The sequence below is a fragment of the Callospermophilus lateralis genome, chromosome 19, assembly GCF_048772815.1.
Source record: "Callospermophilus lateralis isolate mCalLat2 chromosome 19, mCalLat2.hap1, whole genome shotgun sequence".
In the NCBI taxonomy this organism is placed as follows: domain Eukaryota; kingdom Metazoa; phylum Chordata; class Mammalia; order Rodentia; family Sciuridae; genus Callospermophilus; species Callospermophilus lateralis.
In genome coordinates this window covers 34,441,265-34,468,480 of record NC_135323.1, presented here as the reverse complement: position 1 = coordinate 34,468,480, position 27,216 = coordinate 34,441,265, and the positions used below count along the sequence as shown (strand labels likewise).

The following is a 27,216-nucleotide window of genomic DNA, read 5'->3' as shown; positions in this document are numbered from 1 at the left end:
CAGTCCCTTTCTACCTACTGCTATTAAGAATTTGGACTCTTATTCACAAAAGGATTAAGGAAATATTTTTCACATCTCCAGATCGCATGAAAATAATCAGATTTACAAAATGAAATTCTGCTTTCTAAGAGTTGGTTGAACCAACAGAATAATTCCACCATTGCCTCTTTCTCTATTGGAAACGCTCAAAGAAGTATTAATCCCACAGCCCCTCCCTGTGATCCCCAGGACATATGTTCTAAGACCCCCAGTGGATGTCTGAAACCCTGAACACTACCAAACCCTAAACAACAGTGATTTTTCCTAGGTACCTGCAGTGCTGTCACAGAGTACCAGAGTTAATCCTCCTTCATGTTTTATGCTCTGGTGCCTCCTTTGCATCACTATTCATATGCTTTGGGGCCGTTATTAAGTAAAATAAGCTTATCTGAACACAAACGTGAAATTGCAACAATCTGATAACATGCAGGTAGCATATACAACATGGAGACATGGGACAAAGGCATGATTCATGTCCTCAGTGGGATGGAACAAGATTTCATCACTATACTCAAAATGGCATGTAATTTAAAACTCATGAATTCTTTATTTCTGGAATTTTCCATTCAACACTTTAGGACTACAGCTGACTGAGGAACTGAAATAGAAAGGGAAACTGTAGATAAGGGGGATCTCCTGTAATAATGAGAAAACCAACAGTTATGATGGTCTTTCCTTGACCCAGGTACTAATCTAGGCCCTGTAGATTTACAGTGTGTTTTGACAGGTAATCCCACATCAGTTTGAGGCAGGCATTATCATTATCCCATCTTTACAGAAAAGGAAAGCAAAATCCTGAGAGGCTGAGTAGTGTGCTCAAGGCCATGTGGCTGTGATGTGTCAGAGCCAAGAGTCAAACCCAGGCATTCTGATTTCCAAGTTCACATTCTTAGCTACCATTTTGCATTGCTTCTTTCCAATGTTTACCTAAACATCCTAAAGATGTTAAGAAGAATATTAAGATAACAAAACTGTGCTAAATCGAGGACATTTTCCACGAAGAATTCAGAGGTTTTTTTAAAATAATTTAATCACTAGATGCTTTTTCAAAAATTCCATGACTGCCACATTCTTTATTTCATCACAAGATCAAAGAAATGACTAAATCGTACCCAGGGCACTTATGATTTATTCAAATTCATAAAGAGTGTAGTAGATGAAGGCCAAGCACTAAATAACTAGACATTCCACTCACAACCAAGGATCAGAGATAAGCCAAAGGCAGGTTGCCAATGCCTCCTTTCTCTTCAAATTTAATTAACAGGAATACTGTTTTGCATTCATTTATACAGATAAAATTCTTAAATTTAACTAAAATTTATCTCAATAACTTTAATCCTTATAGAGTAGCTTCAAACCAGACTATGATTTCTCTTTATTTGTCCATTTTAAAATAAAGAAAAAGTTAATAAAAGTATTGAGAGTGAATTAGTTGTTCAAAGTACTTGACATGACACAGATTTTCAGATAGAATACCAAATTCTGTAAAGCACAGGTAAATGGTAATTTAGATCACTAAATTAGCTCATAATGGTTTCTCAGTGATTTTATAGAATGAAAAATAGATGTCAAAAAAAACCATGAACACAGACTTCAAAAAGGTGATTTCCTAAATACCAAAAATTATTCAGCAGATGTCATTCTCAAAACTGCTTCAAGCATTAAGTTATAGGTCCCAACTATAAAAATATACACATTGTACATATCACCAGAGGACATAATTTATCTCTCGGATATAATAATTTACCTCTTCTAATAATGAATGGGCAAGTCTAGACTGAAGAAGGAAAGATTCATGCTCTCAAAGATAAATAAGTTCTAAGGATGCCTCCTCATTTATAACCTTCCAAGGTAAAACAGTGCAATTCCGTCAGCTATGATAAAAACCAAGCACTAAAACATGAAGAAAAATCATCCTGGGTGAAGCATGAACTAGTGCTGCTATGGTTGCCTGATCCCCAACTTTCTAATCTGTCCACAGCACATTTTTCCCAGGGGGCTTTCCAATTTATAGCCGTAGTGAGAGTGAAGGTGGACCTTTTCCCAACTAGGCTGTGGACCTGAGTTTGTTATGTGCAGGTTTTACCCAAAGGTGATGGAAGCTCTAAAGACAGGCTCCCCCACCCCTCACCTGCTCTCTGCTTCTTACTTTTCTCCCTCACGCCTCCTATTCCCTGCCTCTGCTTTGTGGATCTCTTGTCTACTCATTTTGTACTGAATACACTTCCTATTGACTCAAGACTCCTCAGCCAGGCTGGAATTGGCTGAAAAGGCTGATTCCTGGTAGCTCCACGCCACCAGGCTTTCTTGCTGCCTCCTCCACATCTGCACTCTTGTAGCATCTTATCTCTGTACTTTTCTAAAGGTGGCAGATTCTCAGAGTTTGCATCTCTTCTCTCTAGAATCTCCCCCTGAAGGAGCCTGTCCATTCACATGGTTTCAAGTACTCCCTCCACATTGATGATTCCCTATTCGGTATATCCAACCCCAGCTTTCCAGTGAGCTCCAGACATCATTGTATGCAAATGTCTAGTCGATCTTTCTGCCTAGGAATTTCATAAGTGTCTCAAACCCATCTGAATCTCTCTATCCTTACTTCAGAAAAATGCATACCCAAAGGCTCAAATTAGACCCTGACTCCATTGTACACTCAACCCATCTTCACGAGCTGACCACTCTCCTTTGACATAGCTTTTTTATGTGTCCACTCTGCTTCATTTCTTCTGCCCAGTCTTAACCAAGGCTGCCAGTGCACTTTGCCAGGATTTCTGCAAAAGCTTCCCAAGTATTCTGTTTCCACTTTGACCCTTGTTATCCACTATTCACAGAGCAGACAGAGAAAAGGAACTTCCCAGAACTTAGCAGTCTGCCTTGAGACGTGGCTACATATGATATCACAATTCCCAATGCCATCCTCATGGGCAAGTGGAGATGAACTATGTCACAAGCATTCACAAAAATGACCAGAGCCCATTCAAGGGCTGAGGTCCATCCTGAGCTCCACCTCTAACATATTCTTTAGCTTTAAATCATCTACTAATTTTCTTTCCCCATCCAGTTATCCACAGAATCTGTATGATAAGACTTCCTGTTTTCATTGATATGAAAACATTTCATTGGTATGACATGAGGACTGAGAGCAGTCCTACAGATAGGTTAAGAAAAGTGTTTGCCTCCACATCATTTGCATGGGCTGCATGTCTCTGACCCCTGCTTCTAGCTTCTATCCTCCTATGGAACTTCCAGCTTCCTCCATTCCTCACTGCAGCCCCATCCAACAAAGGCAAGGTGTGTTTGTGTCAGACAGTCACAGGACTGCTGTACATTCACTTTACATATGAAAAAAAAATGGAAACCCCCAAACATTGTTAGGTTTTTCCTAGAACCAGAAAGTGACTGAGGAGGACGACTGGTTCTCAAGGCCACTCTTTCCACTCTAACCCAGTGTGCTCCCCATATTCCTCCAGCTCCCACACACTTTCCTTCATATGGTGATGGGCCTCATCCACTTCCAAGGACTCCACCTCAGTGGGCACCCCCCCCCCCGCACCCCGTGCATGAGTTGCCAACTGCAGCAGCTGCTCCCGTCAACTGTGAGTGGCCTACCTTTACCTGCTTAACACACTTTACCCTCCCCAACCCCCGCTCATTTCTTCTTTCTAGTCTACAACCTCCGTTCAGCCCCGACCATGAAGAGTTCCAAGCCTGGTGTGGGACACACATCACCTGAGCTCTAAGTACAGCTCTTCTTTTCTAGGGTTCCTTCTCCAGGGATAAGAGAACAGCCTCTCCCTTTCTCTTGTATATATGAGAATGTAACTTTGGTGGCCAATATTTCTGCTAAAGACCTGGGATTAAGACCAAATAGGACCAGATCACCATGATGAACAGTCTTCTAAGTGCCAGTGCAGACTGAATCCAAGTGATTCGTAGCTCTTCCATGGATGTACAAGTGCCAGGCATCCTGAAACATCGTCAGAAGGTGTGCTTAAGGACCATGCCTATGTCTGGATCAACTCTATAGCCTTACAACTATTTTCCCAACTCCCTTTAGTTTTCCCAACTCGTTATTACAACAGTGTCCCTGGCCAGGGTCAAACCACATTTGCCTTTTAGGGAATTAGGTGCTTCAAGAGTTAAGTTTTACAGATGACATGAGCATAATTAGGTACTTCTTAAATGAATGAGTGAACAAATGATGAAATGACCTGTATCTGAGGGACAGTAGCACTGACACTGATAATTTAAACGAGAAGCTGATAAAAGTCACTCATATTTGACTGGGTAATGAACTGTACATGAGATGCACAGTTGCGATGCCTCCCTAATTACGCAGCCAATATTAGAATGGCTTGAATTTCCCAAGGACATTGTCACTGGGGGAGAAGGGAAGGGGAAAGGGAGGGTAGATGGGGCATAATTCCTAACAGTCTGCACAGCAAGGCGACATTAAGCAAAGACTGAAAATTCATTTAGCAAAAACCACCTAAAAACAAAATTTCAAATGAGATGAGGAGTTGATGACTCTGAATACTAATAATGTATGTTCGTGTGTCTAATTAGAGTAACACAAGCAGAAGTGGGCATGACAATAATAATGTCACCACATGATGTTTACTTTACAGGTTAAGGTGTGTTTTTTCCACCTACAATTTTATTCCTCAAATAAATGTTTGCAGTCATAACTCCAAGAGCTTGGCAGGGCAGCTACTACTACCTCCATCTGAGATATCCCATTATCTCAGCTTTGCAGGAGGATAGTTATCTGACTTGCCCCAGGTCACAGATCCACTAGGGTCAGGGCTGAGACTGAGGCCCTCACTCAGTCCAGTGTACTTTGTCCGACCCCACCCTCCCAGGAGCCATATGCTATCTTATTTATTTATTCATTAATTCAAGAAATACTTATCTACTCATTTGATAAATATTCACTGCTTAGTATGGGTGATCACTGTGGTTAAGTTGCTGGACTTTTTCCTTGTATCCAAGGACTACAGTTAGTGCAAATAACCCACGTATGCAATGAGTATAGACAGATGAGACAGCCATAAAGAAGCATTATTTCATAGTACCTACTATTAGATGCACTTAAAAATGCCTCTTGCATATGACTCTTTGCCATTTCAAAACATTATATGGACACAAATTTAAGAGCTCAAAAAGAGAAAGGTATGATTCAAATAATACATTCCAAGCTTGACAACTTCAGAATTTATTGCTCATTAAAACTGTATTTTAATTATCCTAGTTTTAATTAAAGCATTATGTAGAGTTGGTGAAATGCAATTATGAGCAACTGACTTAAGATGTATAATAGGCTAATATTTGTTAAGAAATGCATTATTGTCACTAGATCTGCTCATGTAAAATGAAGTGACATTTTATTTCAAATGAAAAATTGGTACACAGAATATTAAACTCTTGTCATTAAAGTTAAGCACAACCTTGCCAACCCAAATGGAACCAAGTCATTCTAAGAGCCCATACTTCTAGGGTTGTTCAGTTTGCACAGATGCAGTTCCTGGCCTGCCGCACACCTTCAGCTACCTGCAAACGCCAAGAGAGGATACTAGAAACCTCCATCACTCCAGCTGCACTAGGGAATGATGAAGACCTCAAACTTAACTGTCCACCTACTGCCAGCCAGTGCCCATGACCTGGTCTAACACAGCCTGTGAGGCAGTCCTCCTCACATCTCCTGACAATGTAAAAAAAAAATATGAAGTTTTCATAATAATTTTGGTCATGGAGGCTTTCACTGTGCCCAGTGACATTCTGTGAAAAACACAGGACAGGCAATGGAGTCAATAGGCTGGATACCATTTGTTGAACCCACATAATTTCCATCTTTTTCTTACCCACTCCCAGTGACACTAATTTGCCTCAGAATAACATTAGCTTAGATAAGCGAACTCTGTGACTTACCCTCCTGGATGTGGTCACAACAGAAACAACGGAAAGGATTTTCTGGGCTTTAGAAACTAGCACTTAGACTTGGAAAAGCACCAGGGGCATTTACAGGAGCTGAGTCCACTGGGACAGAAAGACTGTGCCCTGAGCTGCAGCATATTCTTTACCGGAGGGTTTCTGCCTTACACTCGGTTTGCTGTGTGTCACAGAAGACATCTTCACAGCCGTGCAGAGGAATGCATCTATACAGCATCTTCAAGGGTAAATACCCAGGCATTAGTTGTTTTTGTTTGTTTGTTTGTTTTTGAGGGGGGCATATAGCACAGTCTTCACTTCATTGGATACTAGTGGGCAAATTACCTTCTTGCTTATAATCTAACCTACCACTAAATCTCACTATTCTCGCTCCAAAAATCATGCTCCCTGCTGCATAAATGAAGCCAGGGTGCCCCAGGACTTATACTTCTTTGGTGAGATTCTAAGCTGCCAGAGGTTGGAATCAAATGCCCAAAGGAGCAGTCCCAGGAGGCCTTCAGCACATCTAGTCTACCCAGAGCAAGCCCCCACCAAAACCACAAGCAGGCACTAGTCAACCATTCCCACCCTTTCTCCTTCCAAGTCCCAGCTGCCTTAAAGCCCATGAGATCAGGCTATACTTGTGTTTCTTCTCAGTGATGTCCTTCCAAGGCTCCAAATGCTCCATTTACCTATAGGCCCTGATCTCTGCCTTCCACTGACTACTGTCACTCTAACACTGGCCTGGGTGCCTTAGTCCTCCCACAGCCACTGACCTTTATCTCCATACTCTCTCAGCCTCTCACTCTTGTGGTCACTCCCTAAATCTCATCAATCCTTCTCAAGTTCCAGTCTGAAGTCTAGACTTCAAATACTTCACAAGTTAGTCCAGTTTTCCCAGAAAACAGAGCCTTTGCAACGGCCTATACACCAACCCTTTACAGCAGAGATCCCAGGACAGCAGGAGCAAGGAGGGCACAACCCACAGGAAAACCTCGGGGAGGTGTGTAGAGATGGGGTGCTGTACCTTATTTGCTGATACACATGCATTCAACTGTTCTAATTCTCTAATGATGAATGTTTGTCCCACAAAAAATTCAACTCTATCATGTTACTGGATTGCATCACTTGATCTCTTTGGAAGGAGAAGCCCAATGTCTAGGATTGGATGAGTGGTCAAGGTGAGAATAAGAAGGCAGAGCCTAATACACCCACTTCCTCTCCTTTGCCCATTCTAACTATTCATCTAATCCAAAGGTGCTCACAGTCTTCTAGCTGGATCATATTTGTCTGTAATTTCATCCCTAAATCCATCATCACACACTGCAACTGTGCACTTGCACTCAAAGGATCCCACAAGCCCCACAAGTCTCCCTGGATGATTATTCAAACCTTCACTTCTCTTCAAGTGGCACATGTCACCTCAAGCTCACAAGTTCATCCCAGTATTTAGAGAGAGTTGAAGTCTATAAAAAAAAAAATTCATTGATTTCTTACATCTATCAAACAACATACATGCACATCTGTGTTCTGGTTTCTGACCTATTAGGGTGGAAGCTGTCCCAGACTTTGTTAAGGGCCTCGAAGCACCACCACATATAGTTATGGGACTGTACACTGTATAGCTGCAGGGCCCCATCCTTATCTGGGAATGCCCTCATCCCTAGCCCACATCCCCTCCATGAGGGTTTGCGCCTCTCATGTATTCACTCTCTCTTGAATCTTCCCAGCCCCACTCTCCCTCAGATAATTTCCACTGGCATATAAATATTCTCTGTTATTCCTCATCTTAGGGGAAAAGCACCACCTCACCTTCATGTACCCACTAGGGACATCACACCATACTCAGCAGCCACTCACACAGTCCCAAAGAGTTACCTCCACTTGCTGTCTCTATCTTTTATGTGCATATTTTTTAATTACTGAACCTTTGTTAACTAGAGAAAATAAAATGAAGACCAACATTTCTAACATCCCATTACCTACTAAATTCAGTATCTTTTCTCAACCTTCATTTGTTTAGTAACTTGCTTAGGAATATAAATTTTTAGTCTTATCTGAAAATATCTTCACTTTCTCCTCAGTTTTGAATGTTAGTTTAGCAGGATGCAGAATTCTATGGCTTTCTGAAGGTATTATTACATTATCTTACACATTATTGCTGTCTATTTTCTAATTATTGTTCTTTCTGTGATGCTTTTAATATCATCATTGTTGGGCTGGAGTTACAGTGAGCACTGGGTTCAATCTTCAGCACCACTTAAAAATAAATAAATAAAATAAAGGTATTGTGTCCATCTACAACTAAAAAAAATATTAAAAAGATCTTTGTCTTTTAAGTTTTGTAGTTACATTATAACATGTATGGTTGTGGATTTATTTGTACTCCATTTGAAGTTTGTTCTGTTTATTGACTCTGAAGACTCATCATTTGAGAAAACACTGTAGAAATCATATCTTTAAACATTATCTAACCCCCTTCTTTCCATTCCTTCTGGAATCTTCTGACATGTCTACTGATTATCCTTCTATCCTCTATCTTAGTCTTTCTCTATAGTTTCCATATTTCAATCTCTGTGCTTTATTCTGAGTATTTTCCTCAGATTTATCAGAATAACAGTTCTCATTTTAGCTGCATATTGCCTGCTCTTTTACTTTTTAAAAAATGAATACATTTTTCAAGTTGTGACATTTGAGTTTTCCTATTTGGTCTTTTTTTAAATCAGCACATGAAAAGATGTTCAACATCACTAGCCATTAAGGGAAATGAAAATTAAAAACTCAATGAGATACCATTATATACCTATCAGATGACTGAAGTAAAATATAGAGACAACACCAAATGCTAGAGAGGAAGCAGAGAAACTCGATCCTTCATATATTGCTGGTTCAAATATAAAATGGTATAGCCACTCTGGAAATTTTTCTAAACAACACCAGCAACAAAAATTCCTAAACATATAGCTCAGTCATTGCATTCCTGAGTATTTATCTCCGAGAAAGAAAGTCTTACTGTTCACACAAGAATCTTTTATAGCAGCTTTATTCAGAGTGGCCCAAACTATATACAAACCAGATGTGTTTCAACAGGGCAATGATAACACAAACTGAAGCACATCCACACCAAGATGTACTATACAACAATAACAAGAAACCAACACTCCGTGAAAGAATGTGGACAAGATCATTGACAAATCAGAGAATTATACTGAATAAAAAAGTCAACTACAAAAGACTACATATTGCATGATTCCACTTACACAAATTCTTGAAATGACAAAATTATAGAAAGGATAAGCAGATTAGTAATTGCCAGAGTTTAGAGAGGGGATGAGGCAGGAGAAAAAATTGAGTATAATTGTAGCCTCAAAAGAGCAATGTGGCAGATCACTGTATAGACAGAAATATTCTGTATCTTATTTGTATTATTGTCAGTATCCTGGATTGTGATACTATGTCCGTTTTTCAAGATTTACTGAAATTGGTGAAAGAGTACATAGCAGCACTCTGAATTATTTCTTGTAGGTGCATGTGAATCTACAATTATCTCAAAACACTATTTAATTAAAAACTGAAAAAAATTAAACAAGGCAAAACTGAAAAATATAGAGTCCACACCTATGAGGTCCATAGAGTAGTTAAACTCATAGTCAGAAAATAGATTGGTGATTTCCAAGGGCTGCAGGGATGAGGGAGTGAAGAGTTAGTGTGTAATGAGTATAGAGCTCCAGTTTTCCAAGTTATGGGGGTGAATATTAGTAATGGTTGCACAACAACATGAATGTATTTAATTCCTCTGGACTACATGTTAAAATGACAAATTTCATGTTATATAGATTTTTACCACAATTAAAACTTATTTTCAAAAACAAAATAAAAGGAAACCATCTTTCAAAGGATTCCCAGGTTTTACAGAATAAAACTTATATTCCTTTCCAGATTCTGGGGCCTACAGGGTCTCTGGGTCTCTTTTTGACTACTTGTCTGTATCTTTCTCACCACACTTATCTGACCATACCATAGACTCTTAAGTTGTGCAAATACATGCAGCTCTTTCCTATACCTGTCTGTCTTTGCCCTCTGCCTAGAACACACCTCTGCTGGGTCTGTGCATTGCTAACTGCTTCCTACCCTTGAACATCACCCTAAGAGCCAGCACAGCATAGAGGGCCAAGTGTGTTCTCAGGAATCCAAGGGCACTAACACTGCCTGTTTGTTGGCTTCTCTTCTCACCAGTAATGTGAGGATAATAACAGTACTGATCCACTGGGCTGCTGTGAGGATTAAATAAATCATTATATATAAAACACTTAAAAAGTGTCTGGCACTCAAAAATTGCTAATTATTATTATTATTAAATATCATATTGAGAATATCACAGAAATTATGTTGAATAAATAAAGTAAGACACAAAAGATTTCATATTCAATGATTTCATTTCTATGAAATTTTAGGATAGGTAACAACTGCTAATATATGGTAAAAGAAATTAGAGTATTGGCAGGGCAAGACTGGAGGAAAGGGTGGAGGGAACTCTCTCCACTAGGATGGTAAGTACTTCTGTGCACACAGTTGTTAAAACCCATCAGCCTGTGTGCTTGAAATTTGTACAGTTTGTTGAGTATAAATTATAAATTGATAAAATGGCTTTTTAAAATGTCACTTCCATAAAGAGGCTGTCCTTCATGCTCAGTTTAAAGGAGCCCCACCCCAGCTCAGTGCTCTTTGCTATCCTGTCCTGCTCATGTCCTCTGAACCTTCATCCTCAACTGAGAAGACCCTGCTTACTAACCCGTTCCTTCATCACTGACAGTTCTTTTGAGACTTCACTTTCCTTTCTCTACTTAGCAACCAGAACAGCACCTGGCACTAAGTAAGTGCTCAATAACTATTTATAGAATGCATAGAGGAAGGAAGAGAGAGGGAGAGACCAAACCGGCTAGAAGCACCCAACATCCATAAAAGCATTGTTCCATGTTAATACTGGAAAGAATCTTAGAAGTAGTCAATTCACCATCTTCCTTTTTGACATGAGAAAATGGAAACAACGGAGAAAAAGTAATTTGCCCAAGATGAGAGTTGTAGCAAAAGCAGGTCTGGAAGCCATATCTCCTAGCCTTTTTTAGTTAAACTCAACGTGGCTCAGTTTGCACATACAGATATACTCTATAACATTTACAAAATACCCATAAAATATAATATAAAAATTTTAAAAGCACATTATTTTGAAAGCTCAGTTAACTATAAAAATATTATTACAACCAGATCTACTTTATTCAAGCATTAAGTTGTGACTTCCAATACAAGTGTTAATTTAAACAAATTTTTCTTGGGGCAATTGAAATGAAATGGTAATAAGTTAATGGATGTTCAAGTATTTAAGCATGGACAATTATGACTCAGAATGTTTCCCAGTCACCTGGGATGATGTTTACTGCCCATGCTTCACAGTCCAGATCATTAATGGCAAGCCGTCTATCGCAGTACTGACTGGAGGTTTGAAATATTTAACCATAAACTTCACAATTCCAGTAAAACACATGCAAAAACACTTATGCTTTCAGATTCCTGTCAGGTAGACTACAGGATGCAATTTAAACACAAAAATCTGCAATTAAGCAAAAGAATGGCATTGCTCAGACCTAGTTTTAGTGTCCTAATCTGATAACTGCCAACATAAATTCCCTCCCAGAGGTAAGAGAAGCATTACATGGCATCAAGATTCACATTTTGTAGTCTGAGAAATAGAAGGAAACAGAAAATATAAACCAAAGCACACACAGAAGAATTTTATTTTAAAATAAGACTATACTTATTTTTAAAAAGCTATTCTCATCTTTGATATGCAAAGATAGAAAATTAGCTGTTTGGTTTCAATAAATCATAAATAAACATGCATTTTTTCATCTTATCATATAAATAAAACCCATAATTACCTATACAAAATTCTGAATATAACTTATTCTCAATTCTTCCAAAATATCATTTGCTTTTCCAGGATATTTTTATGATCCAATAGCCTTTATTCTTGATGTTTGTTATTCTTATCTTTTTCCTCCTTCTGTTTACAGACATTATCTGACTTTTTTTCACATCCTTTATTCATTCTACTACCCTAATGGTATGCTACACATACCACCAGGCGAAATATAGTTTAAGAAACAAAGATGTTTCAGAGGGTCAACACCCAGGGTCAGGGACTGGGTCTGATTAGAAAAGTATCTGGGCCAGGTGCAGTGTCACACACTTATAATCCCCGTGACTCAGGAGGCTGAGGCAGGAGTATCACAAGATTGAGGCCAGCTTCAGCAACTTAGCAGGACTCTGTCTCAAATAAAAAATAAAAAGGACCAAGGATATAGATGTAGAATGCCCTGGGTTCAATCCCCTGTACCATGGGAGGTGGGTGGGACAAAAAAAACAAAAATTATTTGAATAGACAGAACCTACAGATTCAAATAGTTATTGCAATACAGAATATCCAGGATGTTAAAAAACAAAACAAAAATATTTCTTATCTCAAAGTTTTGATGGAAACCATACTATTAGGACAATGATGTTGTAAGAGCCCAAGTATTCAAAAGAGAACTGCTACAAGGTGGGCATGAGGATCTAGTTACTACCTTTCCTATCCACACTACAAAAGAAATGCTTAGCCTTTCTCCTCCCACAGGTAGCAGAGGAAGCTTGGGAGAATGAAACCTCTGTCCTGGAATGTATAGTAACACGCATTGGAATGTGACTCTCAGGGTTAAAGCCTATGGGCAAGATGCTGAGACAGAGAGGTGCCAGCATATGAGCATGCACCTGTCATAGGGTAGACATACTAAATCCTTTTTTTTTTATATTTATTTTTTAGTTTTCGGTGGACACAACATCTTTATTTTATTTTTATGTGGTGCTGAGGATCGAACCCAGCGCCCGCGCATGCCAGGCGAGCGGGCTACCGCTTGAGCCACATCCCCAGCCCCGACATATTAAATCTTGACTGCACTAGTTGGAAGATTGCCTTTTTCCTTTTGTCCCTTCTTCCCATCTGTATCAGTTCTTCTTCAATTATAATTCCCCTCTGCCATGTAACCTATCATGTTCACATGTTCCCGGAATTAGGCCCTTGATGTCTTTGGGAGACTATTACATTATTGATTAGCTCCCTGGACCACAGAGCAACCCTGGTCACTGCTGAGCCCTCTCCTATTATTCAGTTCTATAATTCTCTATACTCAAAAAAAAAACAAACACAAAAGTCTTTTTTTTTCAAAAGACAACCAAAGTCAACCTTTGTGACTTTCAGACAAGATTGATGCAATGGGAGCCCTTGGACCTGCTGGCTCGTATGTTCCATAGGTTTGTAAAAAGCTTTAAATATCATTAACATGCCAAATTTAACCTCGATATCTTTGCTAACCTTGGGTCTGATACATATAACTATCTAATCATTGGTTCCTTTTGGCTACGCAAATATACACCTCAAACTTTGCAGACACCACCATCAAATCCCACCCACATATATACAAAACTTGCTTCTCCCCAAAATGTCTCCCCATTTCAGGAAAAGTTAATTCTACCCTATCAGTTGATCAGGCCAGAAATCTTAAGCTTCCCTCCACCACATCCCACATCCAATCCAGAAGGAAATCTTTTTAGATTCTAGTTTTGAAATATAGCAATAACTGATACCTCTACACAAATCTAGGTTAATCTAAATATAACCTATATAAGAAGATCAATGTTCCCATGTGTACAATGCACTTTGGGCTAAATATTCTAGATTTTCAAGGTACCTCTGGTGGTACAGAATACATCTGATGCTATCTGATTTTTGCCTGCCAACCATCTGGGCAGGAGCAAAAGAGAAATGTCTTTCCATGTTAATCAAAAGTGAAACTTTGTTTCAAATCGAAAGCCAGTCTTCTACATGAATGAGGAAAAAGACAAACAATATATGGAAAAAATGACCAAGAGTATGAAGAAAGTTCAGCGAGTAAAGTGAAAAGAAGAATTAGCCTGATACAGAAGAGAGAATGACGTGTAGACCTGGGTTGAAATTTTAGCTCATCAGCTGTGCCCTTAGGTAAGTCTGCAGCTCTAATTTGCAGTTCTGAAGGTTGTAAGTAGAACTAATTATACTTGCCTCAGAAGCCAATTGTGAGAATTAGAGAAGATATGTTTCAAGAGGTCCTCAACAAATAATAGCCACCAAGATTCTTAATAGGCTATTTAACTAATTTTTCAACTTGGGAAACAAGACTTACTGTTTTTCTTCAAAATGAAAAAAAATAATAATAATTTACTTCTAAGCCTAAAAGCTCAACATGAGATAATGTTAACAAATAGTGGGAGGGGTAAACAGGTTTCTCTGCCTAGACAAAGTTCCCTCACTCCTGTTGGGTCAGGAAACTGACTGAAGAGGTTTAAGGCAGATGCAATGTGTCAATGTGTATGAGGCTTCCAGCCAAATGTTCCAGGTTGGAAAAGCACCTCTGATGGTGTACATCTGATGCCATCTGACTTTTGCCTGCCAACCATCTGGGCAGGAGCAATGCAGGAATGTCTTTCCATCTTTAGTCAAAAGTGGAATTTTTAGAAGTGGAAAGCATATATAAGTGATATATAAATTTGTGAAGAAAGCCATGCATTTACTGATTTATAATATCTTGCATAGCAGGTACTTAATAAATGTGGAGTGATTATGAGGTGGAAAATATGAAGCTAAAAGGCCTTGCAGAAGTGTAAATATCCATAATCAGTCTCATTTCATCTCTTTTAAAAGAGGTATACTAGCACATTGTTTCACTGAGATTGGATGTTTATCAGTAGCATCACAATTGTAAGCAGACCATTTGTTTGATGGGACACTAAACTAAAGCCCTAACAGTATTTTTACTTTATTAGCTCATTAGGAATTAAACACTCTTTAGCACGAATCTGCAAACTTAAAAAAGCTCATGAAATTAAGTGTTATTTTATTGTGTACCCTTTCATACTTCTTGAATAAACATTATCTTATAAATAAAGCTAAACCACAAGTTAATAAATTAATACATGCATATTTGCTATCAAGTTAAAATAACCCTTTCACCATGTATTTTACTTTAATTGGTAATAATTAAGAAGAGGCTTGATTCAATCTACCTCCCCATCCCTGGTACCAATTTTACCCTAGCAATTATTCCTCTTTCACCTGTCATACTGTGTTCAACACTGGAAGCTTCCAGAACATTTATATAAAACTCTGAGCTGCCATTTGCTCAGTCTAACAATTTCCTAAGGCAATGAGATATTGATCCTTCATTTTTTTTGTTTCACCCAAACTCAAAAGGCATCTGCAATGATTGAAATCAATATAAAGGTAGATATCTAAGTCACTTTTCTCAAAACAAAAACAAAAGAGATAGCAGTTATTCCATTTTCTAAGATCATTCATAGTTTTAGAATTTAAAAATATGGCTTTTACACATATTTCATGTTTTTTTTCTGTTTCAATAACCAAAACAGAAACATTTGCTAAATAAGCTTATGGATATTCTAGATTCAAAAAGTGTTCCAATACCTAGGTGGACAAATGACAAAACTGGGCTTAAAGAAGAGATTCCATGGGTGCTCCAATAGGGGAGAAAGAAGGTTTATGCCACAGTTACTTTCATAATTTCAATTGAAATCTTTTCAACAAATTGTCTTAGAAATGTTCTTTTTGAAAAACAAAACACACAAAAGCTTCTTCCCATCATGAATTTTTATGTAAATGCAACCACTTGGCAGTACAAATATTTGACTTTTACTCTAAGCTTACAGCATTTCATGATCCTCTTGGAAATTATCATCCTTGAAACCTTTATATTTGGAATATTGTCTTTAGATTGCAAAATGTCTAGTTATGAAATATATACCAAATGTTCATTTTAATCACTTAAAGCTCCAAATGAAGAAAACCTGTCTGGCATTAGATAAATATCTTGAATGTGGGATAGGCAAGAACACCTTGAAATAATGCTTAACTAATCACAAAACAACTATTCTGCAATATAATGGGCGAGCCACTAATTAGACGAAAGGAAATAAAACTGTCATGGTAGGATAAAAGGATAAAGAGAAATAAGCAGTAATTACTGTTTTATCGTCGGAGAAAGTAGTATCAAACATGGCTCAATAAAAAGAGGAGGGAAATCCCATAGCTGTACAAGTAAATACAAGGCGGGTTAAACCAGAACTAGAAGCTAGATACAATTCAAGAATGACCATGACACTTTAAACTCCATCCAAGAACAGAAAGAATGGGCTACAAAGAGTGGGCAGGAGTTCTTTAGGTTCCGGGTGTGCAACATACTGAAGAATAATATTACAAGGGCACTGCTTAAGCTGTTTAAAAATGACCAAACCAGTCTCAAAATAGCTATTTATTAAGGACTGAGTTAGGACTCCTAGACAAGGCTATTCTTTTCAAATCACTGGTAACCTTAATTGGTTCACTTAATATGTAAATAGTGCCAGTGAGCATAATCAATTGTATCTGAAGCTTTAATGTTTAAAGAAACTTACATTCTGTTGCTTGGAATAATCTTGTGCCCTTCTCTAAACCAGGTCACTTGAGGTCTGGGGCAGCTGGTGATGGGCAGTAAGTTTAGAACTGCTGCATGTCCTTGTGAAACAGTCTTCCTCTGGTTTGAATTCATGAAATTTCCCATATCTGCAGAGAGAAATTAGATTTTTAAGTCTAGAAAACAATTTGTGGGGGGAGTAGAGGTTGGAGATGGAAATAACTATATTTTACAGTAAAGTTGGCAATGATGCTAGGCTTAACAATAAGATTGGCGAGGCTGAAGTGCCGCACTGTCAAGCACAGATCTGGCTGGAAAGAAACAAGAGGCAAAGCCCCACACTTCCAAAGTAGCCAAGAAGCTTCTTACTCCGCAGAGTCACACCTCCTTTATCTTACTGTAACAACAAAGAGGATGATTGCAACTGCTTGCAACACTAAAATAAACTGCTGCAAAGTATCCTAGAGGTACAGGAAGCTGTTGTCAGAAAGCTGTTGGAACTGTGAAAAAATGCTCTGGACCTCTCCCAGCTACCAAATCTTTCAGGCCTGTTCTCCCCAGCACCAGTTCTTGCTCCACTTGGTTTCTCCTCCTATTCATTTCTGGGGTGACTGCCTCCCTAGCAGGTATTTTGGGAGCAATATTTTCTAACGAGTGTAGAGTTTATAAGGAGTTTTCTTACCTATTCACTGTTGACTTAATTTAGGTCACTCTTGTTCTAATGGTTAAAAACATAAAAATGAGGTCAACGGGGAAAAAAAAACAGCAATTCAAATGTAGATATAAATGGCTAATTTTTAAAATGGTACCTTGAAATTTTTGAAAAATACCCATATTATGATTAGATACAGATTAATGTGTACAAACATAGATATGGCAAAACACTACATTTTAAAATGTATATTAACTTGGAATTTTCCCTAAGAAAGCTATATTATCTATGGCTTTTTCATTCAATTATTATTATATTTTTGTAGTAAGATTTTTACCTTTTTTTAAAAATTTATTTTTGATGTAACATTGTATAATATTTGAGGGAAAGATAAAACAAACCAATGAATCAGATTAAGAAAATATCCATGGTTACTTTAAAGAGAAATTTGTTATCAAAGGGAAGGAGAAAAGGAAGTTAAGAGAACATCTAAGAGCTAGAGATGAAGGGCAGAAATACGGATATAAATAATTGACCAAGGAGAAGTCCAAACTCAATTGTATAAAATAGAATTTAATATATTATAATAAATTCCAGGCTCTTAACTTACTCAAATATAGTTTGGGTATTGATCTGTATTCTATTTATTATATTTTCAAATATCCTATTGAACAAAAATTATGAATTATTCTGTAGACAGATTTAGCTGAATGACTTCATCATCACATGTCAGAAAAACTTATGCCTGCCTAGTGATTTAAAAACAGAACTGCACATGTACAGTATCAATACTGTATACAGTCACTAGAACTTAGGCAGAAGAGGAAAACAACAAGATCCTATTACTTTTGTTGTATTTTGATTATTTTCATTTTGCAGACCTGGTGACTGAACCCCAGGCCTCTCACACGTTAGGCAAGCACTCTACCAGTGAGCCACACCCTGAGTCCTAGATATTATTTTATTTTATATATTAATACAAAGTTTCAGGCCTTAACTGGGTCAAAATGACCAATGAGGAAATTTTGTCTTCTCAGAAAATAGCACAGTCCAAGTTAGGAGCTCTGAAGTGTTCCTTAAAATCTACAAGTTAAAATGTAATTTAAAATTTCAGAACATTTTCCCTCTACTTTTAAACACAGAGACATGTTGGTAGCCCATGCAAAATATTAAGTAGACACTATTTTAGATCAATTCTGCTTTTTATAGAATTTGGATTAGCAAAAAAAAAAGTGTAAATGGATAGGACAAGTTCACTGCCCTCTTTCTCCTAAAGACTACATTAAAATTCAAGCTCCCTGTATTCTGATTGCTCCTTCAGTTACTTTTAAAATTTCATTCTCCAAAATAAATCTGCTCAATGAAGAATAAATTGCTATAAAATTATTCACACCTGGGACACAGATACTTTTCATAGTACAGCAAAAAGATTTCAAACAAATCATTATTGGAAAGAACTTATTATGAATTGATGAAACTTGATGTATATGGGTTTAACTTTTTTATTTTAAAAATATTTTGAATTCTGTATAATACAAGATAAGAGCATCTAACTGATTCATCAAACAAAAGTCATTTTATTCCTTTTTGCACCCTCCCCAGTGCCTTTTGGAGGTCCCTATTGTACCCTCCCCAATGCCTTATGGAGGTCCTTAACCTTTTCCATTGGAAAACATGACATCTGCCTCATTAGCCCCTCACCTGGCCAGCCACACTAGCATTCACTCCTCTCTCACCAATTTCAACAATCATTCTATTTGACTTGAACCAACAATAAACTTAGTCCCTACAAAGGCTAAACATGATTTTGATTTGCTCCCCACAGCTGCTTTGTCTTGTTAACATCACAGGTCCCTCTACTGAATACATACATGCAACTTGAACTTCTGATTTTCTTTGTAAGAGCGCACCCATCCGGTTTCGCACCACACAGCGGTAAAATCCAGCATCAAGCTTCTGCAAAGATGGAATAACATACCTGCCAAATTAAAAAAAATAATAATGTTAGTGGTCGTATCTGGACAGCATTGGCATCACATCTAGCAAGTGCTCAGCTAACATTTATTTTTGGTAACATAAGATCTAAGCAACCCTTCCCTGACCAAGGTACTAACAGAAACTATGAGTTATTTGTGAGATAATTTCACCTTTATTTGTAAGTACAAAGAACCATTCAAAAAATAAACATGTGAAAGATCAGTAGAGTAGAGGAAGAAGAATTAGGGGAGGGAAGAGGGAAGTAAAAGGGTGGGAAGTGATACTGAAATTAATTTTATCCACGTATGATTTTGTCAAAATGAACCCATCTACTATGTATAATACTCCAATAAGAAAAAGAGTAAGGTTTGAGCAAAGCAGCTAATATTCAAACTTTATAAGGAACTGCAGTGAAAGAGAGAACTCAATTAAAACATGGGCAAAGGAGCTGAACAGGTATTTCTCCAAAGATAATGTTCAAATGGCCGATATTTATATAAAAAGGTGCTCAATGTCATTAGTCATAAAGAAATAAAATGAAATGTTACCTCACACCTGTTAGAATGCTATTTTAAAAACAAGGAAAAACAACAAATGAGTTGGAGTTACTCAGTTACTCAGTTACTCAATTCCCAGTTACTCAGGAGGCTGGGAAAAGAAGATTGAAAGTTCAAGGCCAAACTTGGTAACTTAGTAAGACCCTGTCTCCAAACAAATAAAAAGGGGTGGGTATGTAGTTCAGTGATAAAGTGCTAATGTGGCATTCAAGAGATCCTGAGTTTGATACCTGATAACAAACACACACACACACACACATCATCATCATCATCATCATAAATGATGTAAGGGTGTACAGAACAGGGTATCCTTTACACCACTGGTGGGAATGTGTACTGGTATAATCATTGAAGAAAACAAGAATTAAGGATTCCTAAAAAATTAAAAATAGAGGGTTGGGGTTGTGGCTAAGCAGTAGAGCTCTCCTCTAGCACAATCGAGGCCCTGGGTTTGGTCCTCAGCACCACATAGAAACAAACAAACAAACAAACGTATTATGTTCAACTACAACTAAAAAATAAACATTAAAAAATTAAAAATAGAAATACCATTGAGCCCACAATGCCACTTTTGGGTACATATATGAAGGTATTGGAATTAGTATCTTAAAAAAGTATCTGCAATCCTATGTCATTTACAGTTCCACAATAGTCAAGATCTGAAAACAACCTAAGTATCTGTCAATAGATTAACAAAGAAAATATGGTATATGCACATTCAGCAGTATTATTCAGTCTAAAAAAGAAGAAAATCATGCCATTTCCACAATAGCATGGATAAACCCAAAGGACATTATGTTAAGGGAAATAAGTGAGAAACACAAGGACACACACTACATGATGATATTTGTAAGATGAACCTAAAATATTAAGCCAATAGAAGCAGAGAGCAGAATGGGGGCTGTCAGAAGCTAGTAGGAGGGTAAATAAGAAGGTAGCAAAGGAAGCAAAGATTTTGTTACATAAGAGGAAAGAGTCATAGAGATCAAATGAGCTTACAATGCTTATAGTTAACAATACTGCATATTTAAAAACAAAAGCAATAATGAAAAAAAGTGGAATTTGGGGCATGATAGAGAGCTTGCATTGTGGATTGTGGCCTTGGCTTCATGAGTGTATACTTACCTCCAAACTCACCAAGTTCTGTAACTAGATAGGTTAACTATCTCCCAAGAAAGAAACACCTAATTGTTTTACAAGAACACATTCCTTCACGTGCAAAGAAGGGCGCCATAAAAAAAAATGTTGTCTTACATTTTCTTTAATTGTTGAAGAACTTCAACAATTGGTGAGATTTGCCGTTACATACTCTTACATGCACACAATATAAATGATATAACAATATAATTTGGCCAATATTATTCCCCAGTATTTCTCCTTTCCCTCCTCCTGGTTCCTTTCCTCTACTCTACTGGTCTCCCTTCCATTTTCATGAGATCCACCCTATATCTTTCTTTTCCTTTATCCTCCCTAGCTTCCACAAACAAGAGAAAACATACCACCTTTGACTTTCTGAATATGGTTTATCTCATTTAACATAATTCTCTCAAGTTCCATCCATTTTCCTGCAAATAACATAAATTCACTCTTGATTATGGCTGAATAAAACTCTATTGTGTATATATATATACACCACGTTTTGTTTACCCATTCATTTATGGGCATCTACGCTGGTTCCATAATTTGACTATTGTGAATTGTGCTACTATAAACATGGGTATGCATGCATCACTATGGTATGTTGACTTTAATACTTTTAGGATAAATCCCACAGAGTGGTGTATCTATGTTTTATGGTAGTTCAATTACTAGTCTACTGAGGAAACTCCACACTGATTTCCATAATAGTTGCACTAATATACAATCCCACCAACAGCATAAAATGTTCATTTTTCTCTACATCTTCTCCTGCATTTATTATTGTTTATATTCTTGATGGCTGCCATTCTGATTGATGTGAGATGAAATCTCATTGTAGTTTTGATTTGCATTTCCCTAATTGCTAAAAATATTAGGAACTTTTTTCATGTATTTGTTGATGATTTGTATTCTTTTGAGAAATTTCTATTTAATTCATTTGACTATTCATCAGATTATTTGGTTTTTTTTTTTTTTTGTGTGTGTGTGTATGTGTGATCTTCACATATTCTGGATACTAATCCTCTGTCAGAAGAGCAGTTAGCAAAGATTTTTTTTCAATTCTGTAGGTTCGCTCCTCCCGTTCTTAATTGTTTCTTTTGCTGTGCAGAAGCTTTTAAATTTGGTACTATCCCATTTATTAATTCTTGGTATTATTTCCTAAGCGTTAGGGGTGCTATTGAGAAAGTCATTGCCTGTGTCTACATGTTCAATTACTGACCTTACATTTTATTCCAGGAGGTGCAGAGTTTCTAATTCCTAGGTCTTTGAGCCAATTTGAGTTGACTTTTGTGTAGGGTGAAGAAGGATCTACTCTCATTCTTCTCCATAGGGATAACCCAGTTTTCCAGCACCATTTGATTAAATGGATGTCTTTTCTCCAGTGTGTACTTTGGGCACCTTTGTTAAGGATCAGATGACTGTTTCTGTTTGGGTTTGTCTCTGTATCTTCTGTTTTGGTCCATTGGTCTATGTGTCTGCAGGTTTTGTTACTGTAGCTCTGTAGTATAATTTGAAGTCAGGTATTATGAGGCCTCCAGCATTGCATTTTTTTGTCTTAGAAATACTGTGGCTATTTTGAGTCTTTTTCCCCACCAAATAAATTTTAGGACTGTTTTTTCTAGTTATTTGAAGAATGTCATGGGTACTTTGATGGGGACTGTATTTAATCTGTATACTGCTTTTGTTAATATGACCATTTTACAACATTAATTTTGCCTATCCAGGAACATGGGCATTATTTCCATTTTCTAAGGTCTTTTTGATTTATTTCTTCAGCATCCTAGAGTTTTCATTTTAGAAGTCATTTATCTCCTTAGTCATATTTATTTCTAGGTGTTGGTTATTGGGTTTATTTTCATTTTTAATTTTTTTGAGGCTATTGTGAATGGAACCGTTTTCCTGATTTCTTTCTTAGCAGATTCATTACTGGTATAAAGAAAAGCTATTGATTTTTTGTATGTTGACTTTTTAACCTGGTTTTCATTAAATTTGTTTATTAGCTCCACTAGTCCTCTGGTGGAGTTTTATGGATTTCTAAACACAAGGTCATATCACGAGCAAACAGTGATAATTTGGCTTCTTTCTTTCCTGTTTAAATCCCTTTTATTTCCTTCTCTTGCCTAATTGCTCTAGCTAGAGTTCCTAGTACAACAGGAAGGGTGTACAATGCACATTCTTGTCTTTTTTAAAATTATTTTAAAGGAAATGCTTTCAGTTTTTCCACATTCACTATGATGATGGCCTTGGGTTTTTCATAGATAGCCCTTATGAGACTACATATATGCTGAGTTAAGTTCCTTCTATTTCTAGTTTCTTCAGTATTTTTATCATGAATATATAATGAATTTTATCAAAGGCCTTCTCTTTTTATAAGGAGAAATGACTATGTGATTTTTGTCATTAATTATATTTATGTGGTGAATTACATTATTGATTTGCATATGTTAAACCATATTTGCTTCCCTGGAATAAAACCAACTTGGCCATGATGTACAATCTTAATATGTTAAATGTGGTTTGCTAATTTTTTTTAAGGATTTTTTCATTTAATTTCATTAGAGATATTTGTCTGGACTTTTCTTGATGTGTCCTTATCTGGTGTATCACGGTGATACTGGCTACATAGAATGAGTTTAGAAGTGTTCCATACCTTTCCATTTCATGGAATAATTTGAGGAACATTGGCATTAGTTCTCTTTTAAAGGTCTGATAAAATACAGCTAATAAAATACAACCTGGTCCTGGGATTTTCTTTATTGTAAGGCTTTCTATTACTGCTTCTATTTCATTGCTACTTATTGGTCTGTTTAGGTTTTATATCTCTTATTTATTCAATTTTGGCACCTCATATGTATCTAGAAATGTACCCATTTCTTCTAGGTTTTCCAATTTTTTAGAGTGTAAATTAAAAACCAGTCCCTAATGATCCTCTGGATTTCTGCAATGTCCATGATGATTTCTTCTTTCTCATGTGTCAATCTATTTTTTCAAAGAACGAACTCTTTGTTTTGTTATTTTAGTATTTATTTCATTGATTTCAGCTCTAATCTTAATTATTTTCTTCCTCCTACTGGTCTAGAAGTTGGTTTATTCTTTTTTTTCAAGGGTCTTGAGGTGCATCATTAGGTTGTTTATTTGGAATCCTTCTGATTTTCTTACATAGGCACTCATAGTGATAAACCTCTCACTATTCTCATTTGATTCTAAGAATTTCTTAAATTTCTCCCCTGATTTCTTCTATCACACATTTGTCTTTCAAAACTGTATTTATATAATTTCTGTAGCTTTTTCTGTGTTGATTTCTAATTTCTTTCTAAATATGTAACTTTTTGTTAGTCTATATTATAATAAAATGTATACTCTAAAATTTATAAAATAGATAATTTTTGAATGTGTAAATAAAACAGAGTAAGATTTGAGGTTTGAATACTCTTTACATATACAAAGGTATTTACTATGAGAAAGAGAAAGAGCTAAAATCACATCAGATGATAACTATATTCTTAAAAGGAGGAGAAAACACAGTGATGCTCCCCTTTATTAAAATGATGTTCTGGTAATAGTTACCTACAAATGAAAAATATGTCCTCTTACAAATTGTCATCCGAGAAGCATTTTTAAAATGAGGTAAAAACTAAAGCATGTAGTATGCTTTATTTGTTCAGTTCCAAGCATACCTTAAAATCATTTCTATTCAACTATTTTTTTTTATTCAAGAGGGTCCAATTATTCTGAGAAAAGAACTGATAGGACTAATTTTAGGTGATTAAAATTTAGAAAATACAGGTAATTTGCCATTAAGCAAATATTAATCAAAATATGTTTTCCCTCTGAAATTGTTCTTGAGATCTATGGCAAGATTTGTAAAATCTTTAATGATAACAAAAATATTGCTGAGCTTTTCTTTAAAAATTATTCTATTATGAAGAAGAGTTCATCTCAAACAAAATTAATTAATGAAGACAATCAGAATAATATCAAACTGAACACAGAGAGTCAATTCCATTTATTTAAATTACAAATCAGAATTAGAAGGCTGAGCAGCTTGATTATTATATACTGTGATTCTAATAAGGAAGAGTTTTGAGATTCAGTTAAAACAAAATCAGCACAAATTTTTAGAAAAGAAATAGTACAGGTATAGGTCATTGTAGTACAGATTTGAAAAAGTACAAGGACAATTTTATTATATAATTGTTTTTAGTCTACTTTTTTTCTTTTTTGCAGTGTCCTAAATAGATCTAAATTCTTATGAATTTCTATAATAATCCTATGTACTAATGCACAAAAATAGCAGTGCTTTCAAACACCAGGGAGAAGCAGATACAAAATTGAATATTAGGCATATGCTGTTTTGTATCATCTCTTTAGTCTAATGTCTCACCAGGGAAAACAATCCAAAAAAGTTGCAAAGTCTTACACCTATTACCAGAATTCCTATACAAATTATGTTCATCTAACAGATGGGAATATTCATCGTAAGTCTATTGTTTATAAACACACATTTTTAAGCAGAGAAAGTTTCCTGGCTCTTTATAAGAAAGTATGATAAAATCTTAGCACCATATGCCTCTAAGATATAGGAAATGCCTGCTCCTGTTTCCAACAAACAGAGCAGGGAATGTTTGTTTTCTCTTTATCAAGGCAGAATTCTATGAGACTAACAGAGTATTTTCCAGGGCTAGTTCATTACAAGAAATAAAACGTTAAATAAACTGAATAGGTAACTCTAATAAAACCAAGGATTTATTTATTTTTATTTATTTATTTTTTTATTTTTTTTGTGGTGCTGGGGATTGAACCCAGGGCCTTAGGCATGGAAGGCAAGCACTCTACCAAGTGAGCTAATGCAAATAATAATAATAATAATAATAATAATACTCATGTATAATGGCATAATTTGGCGTGAACATACTTTATATACAGAGTTACAAAAATTGTGCTGTGAATGGATAATTATGACTGTAAAGCATTCTATTATTGTCATGTATGTAAGAAATTAAAAAAAAAGGAGATATCTACCACTCTGAATGGGCCATTAGAAGGACCCAAGAATTTCTCTAGGAAGCAGTCTCAGGACCATTTTATTCCAAGAACAAATAATTGCCTGGCTACCACTGGAGTGGACATGTGACAAGCTTGGTCTACCTAGGATCTGAACCACTTCCCTATATTTGGAGAGGTCTCCATTCTACAAGTCTTAGTAGAGACAGAACTCATCTCAAATTAATGGACAAAATATGTAGATACAAATAGCCCAATCAATAAATGGGCAAATGAACTGTCAAAATAAGAAATACAAATGGACAACAAGTAAATGAGAAAATGTTTAATATATTTAGCAGTTAGAAAAATGCACATCATTTTTCCCCCTTTCCCCTCACTTCCTCTTGTATGTAATTTTGTATACCCCTGAGAAATGAATTACAGTAGAGGGGGTAGAGAGAGAAGAGGGGAGGGGAGGGGGGAGGGGGGATAGTAGAGGATAGGAAAGGCAGCAGAATACAACAGACACCAGAATGGCAATATGTAAATCAATGGTTGTGCAACTGATGTGATTCTGCAATCTGTATATGGGGTAAAAATGGGAGTTCATATCCCACTTGAATCAAAGTGTGAAATATGGTATATCAAGAACTATGTAATGTTTTGAACAACCTACAATAAAAATTAATTTTAAAAAAATAAAAATCTAAAAAAAAAAAAGAAAAATGCACATCAAAACTACACTGAGATTTCATTTCATTCCAGTTAGAACAGCAGCCATGAAGAGTACAAATAATAACAAATCCTGGAGAATAATGTGGGGGCAAAGAAATACTTCTACACTGTTGGTGGGCATAACCACTATGGAAATCAGTATGGAATTTCCTCAAAAGACTAGGAATGGAACCACCATGCGACCCACCATACCACTCCTCAATATTTACTCTAAAGAATTAAAGTTATCATACATGCATACATATGTGATACATGCATACCTATGTTCATAGCAGCATAAGTTATAGTAGCCAAGTCATAAAACCAGCCTAGGTGTCCCTCAAAAGAAGAAAGGACAAAGAAAATGTGGACTATATACACAATGGAGTTTTATTTAGCCATAAAGAAAAACAAAATTATGTTACTTAAAGGAAAACAGATGGAACTTGAGAACATATTAAGTAAAATAAGCTAAACTTAGAAAGGAAGAGCTGCATGTTTCTCTCTATCTTGGAGCTGGAGAGAAGTGAGGAGATGTTTACATACAGTGGCAATCTCATGAAAATCTAAAGGAGATCAATAGAATAGAGGAAAGGCTCCAGGGAAAAGGCAGAGAGGAGGGAAAGGGGTGGTACTGGGAACAAAATTACCAAATTATATTGTTATGTTGTGTTCATGTATGAATATA

The 27,216-nt window shown here is 36.5% G+C and overlaps 1 protein-coding gene across 1 annotated transcript in view; it reads right to left on the bottom strand.

Moving 5' to 3' along the window:
* Sdk1 (sidekick cell adhesion molecule 1) overlaps positions 1–27,216 on the bottom strand; it is an 866,268-nt gene that overhangs the window by 483,520 nt on the left and 355,532 nt on the right. Inside the window, exons 3-4 of the mRNA XM_076840017.1 lie at positions 19,026–19,132; positions 16,504–16,651 (exon numbers count right to left, since the gene is read on the bottom strand). Coding sequence (XP_076696132.1) covers positions 16,504–16,651; positions 19,026–19,132 — 255 coding nt within the window. The remainder of the gene's footprint in view (positions 1–16,503; positions 16,652–19,025; positions 19,133–27,216) is intronic.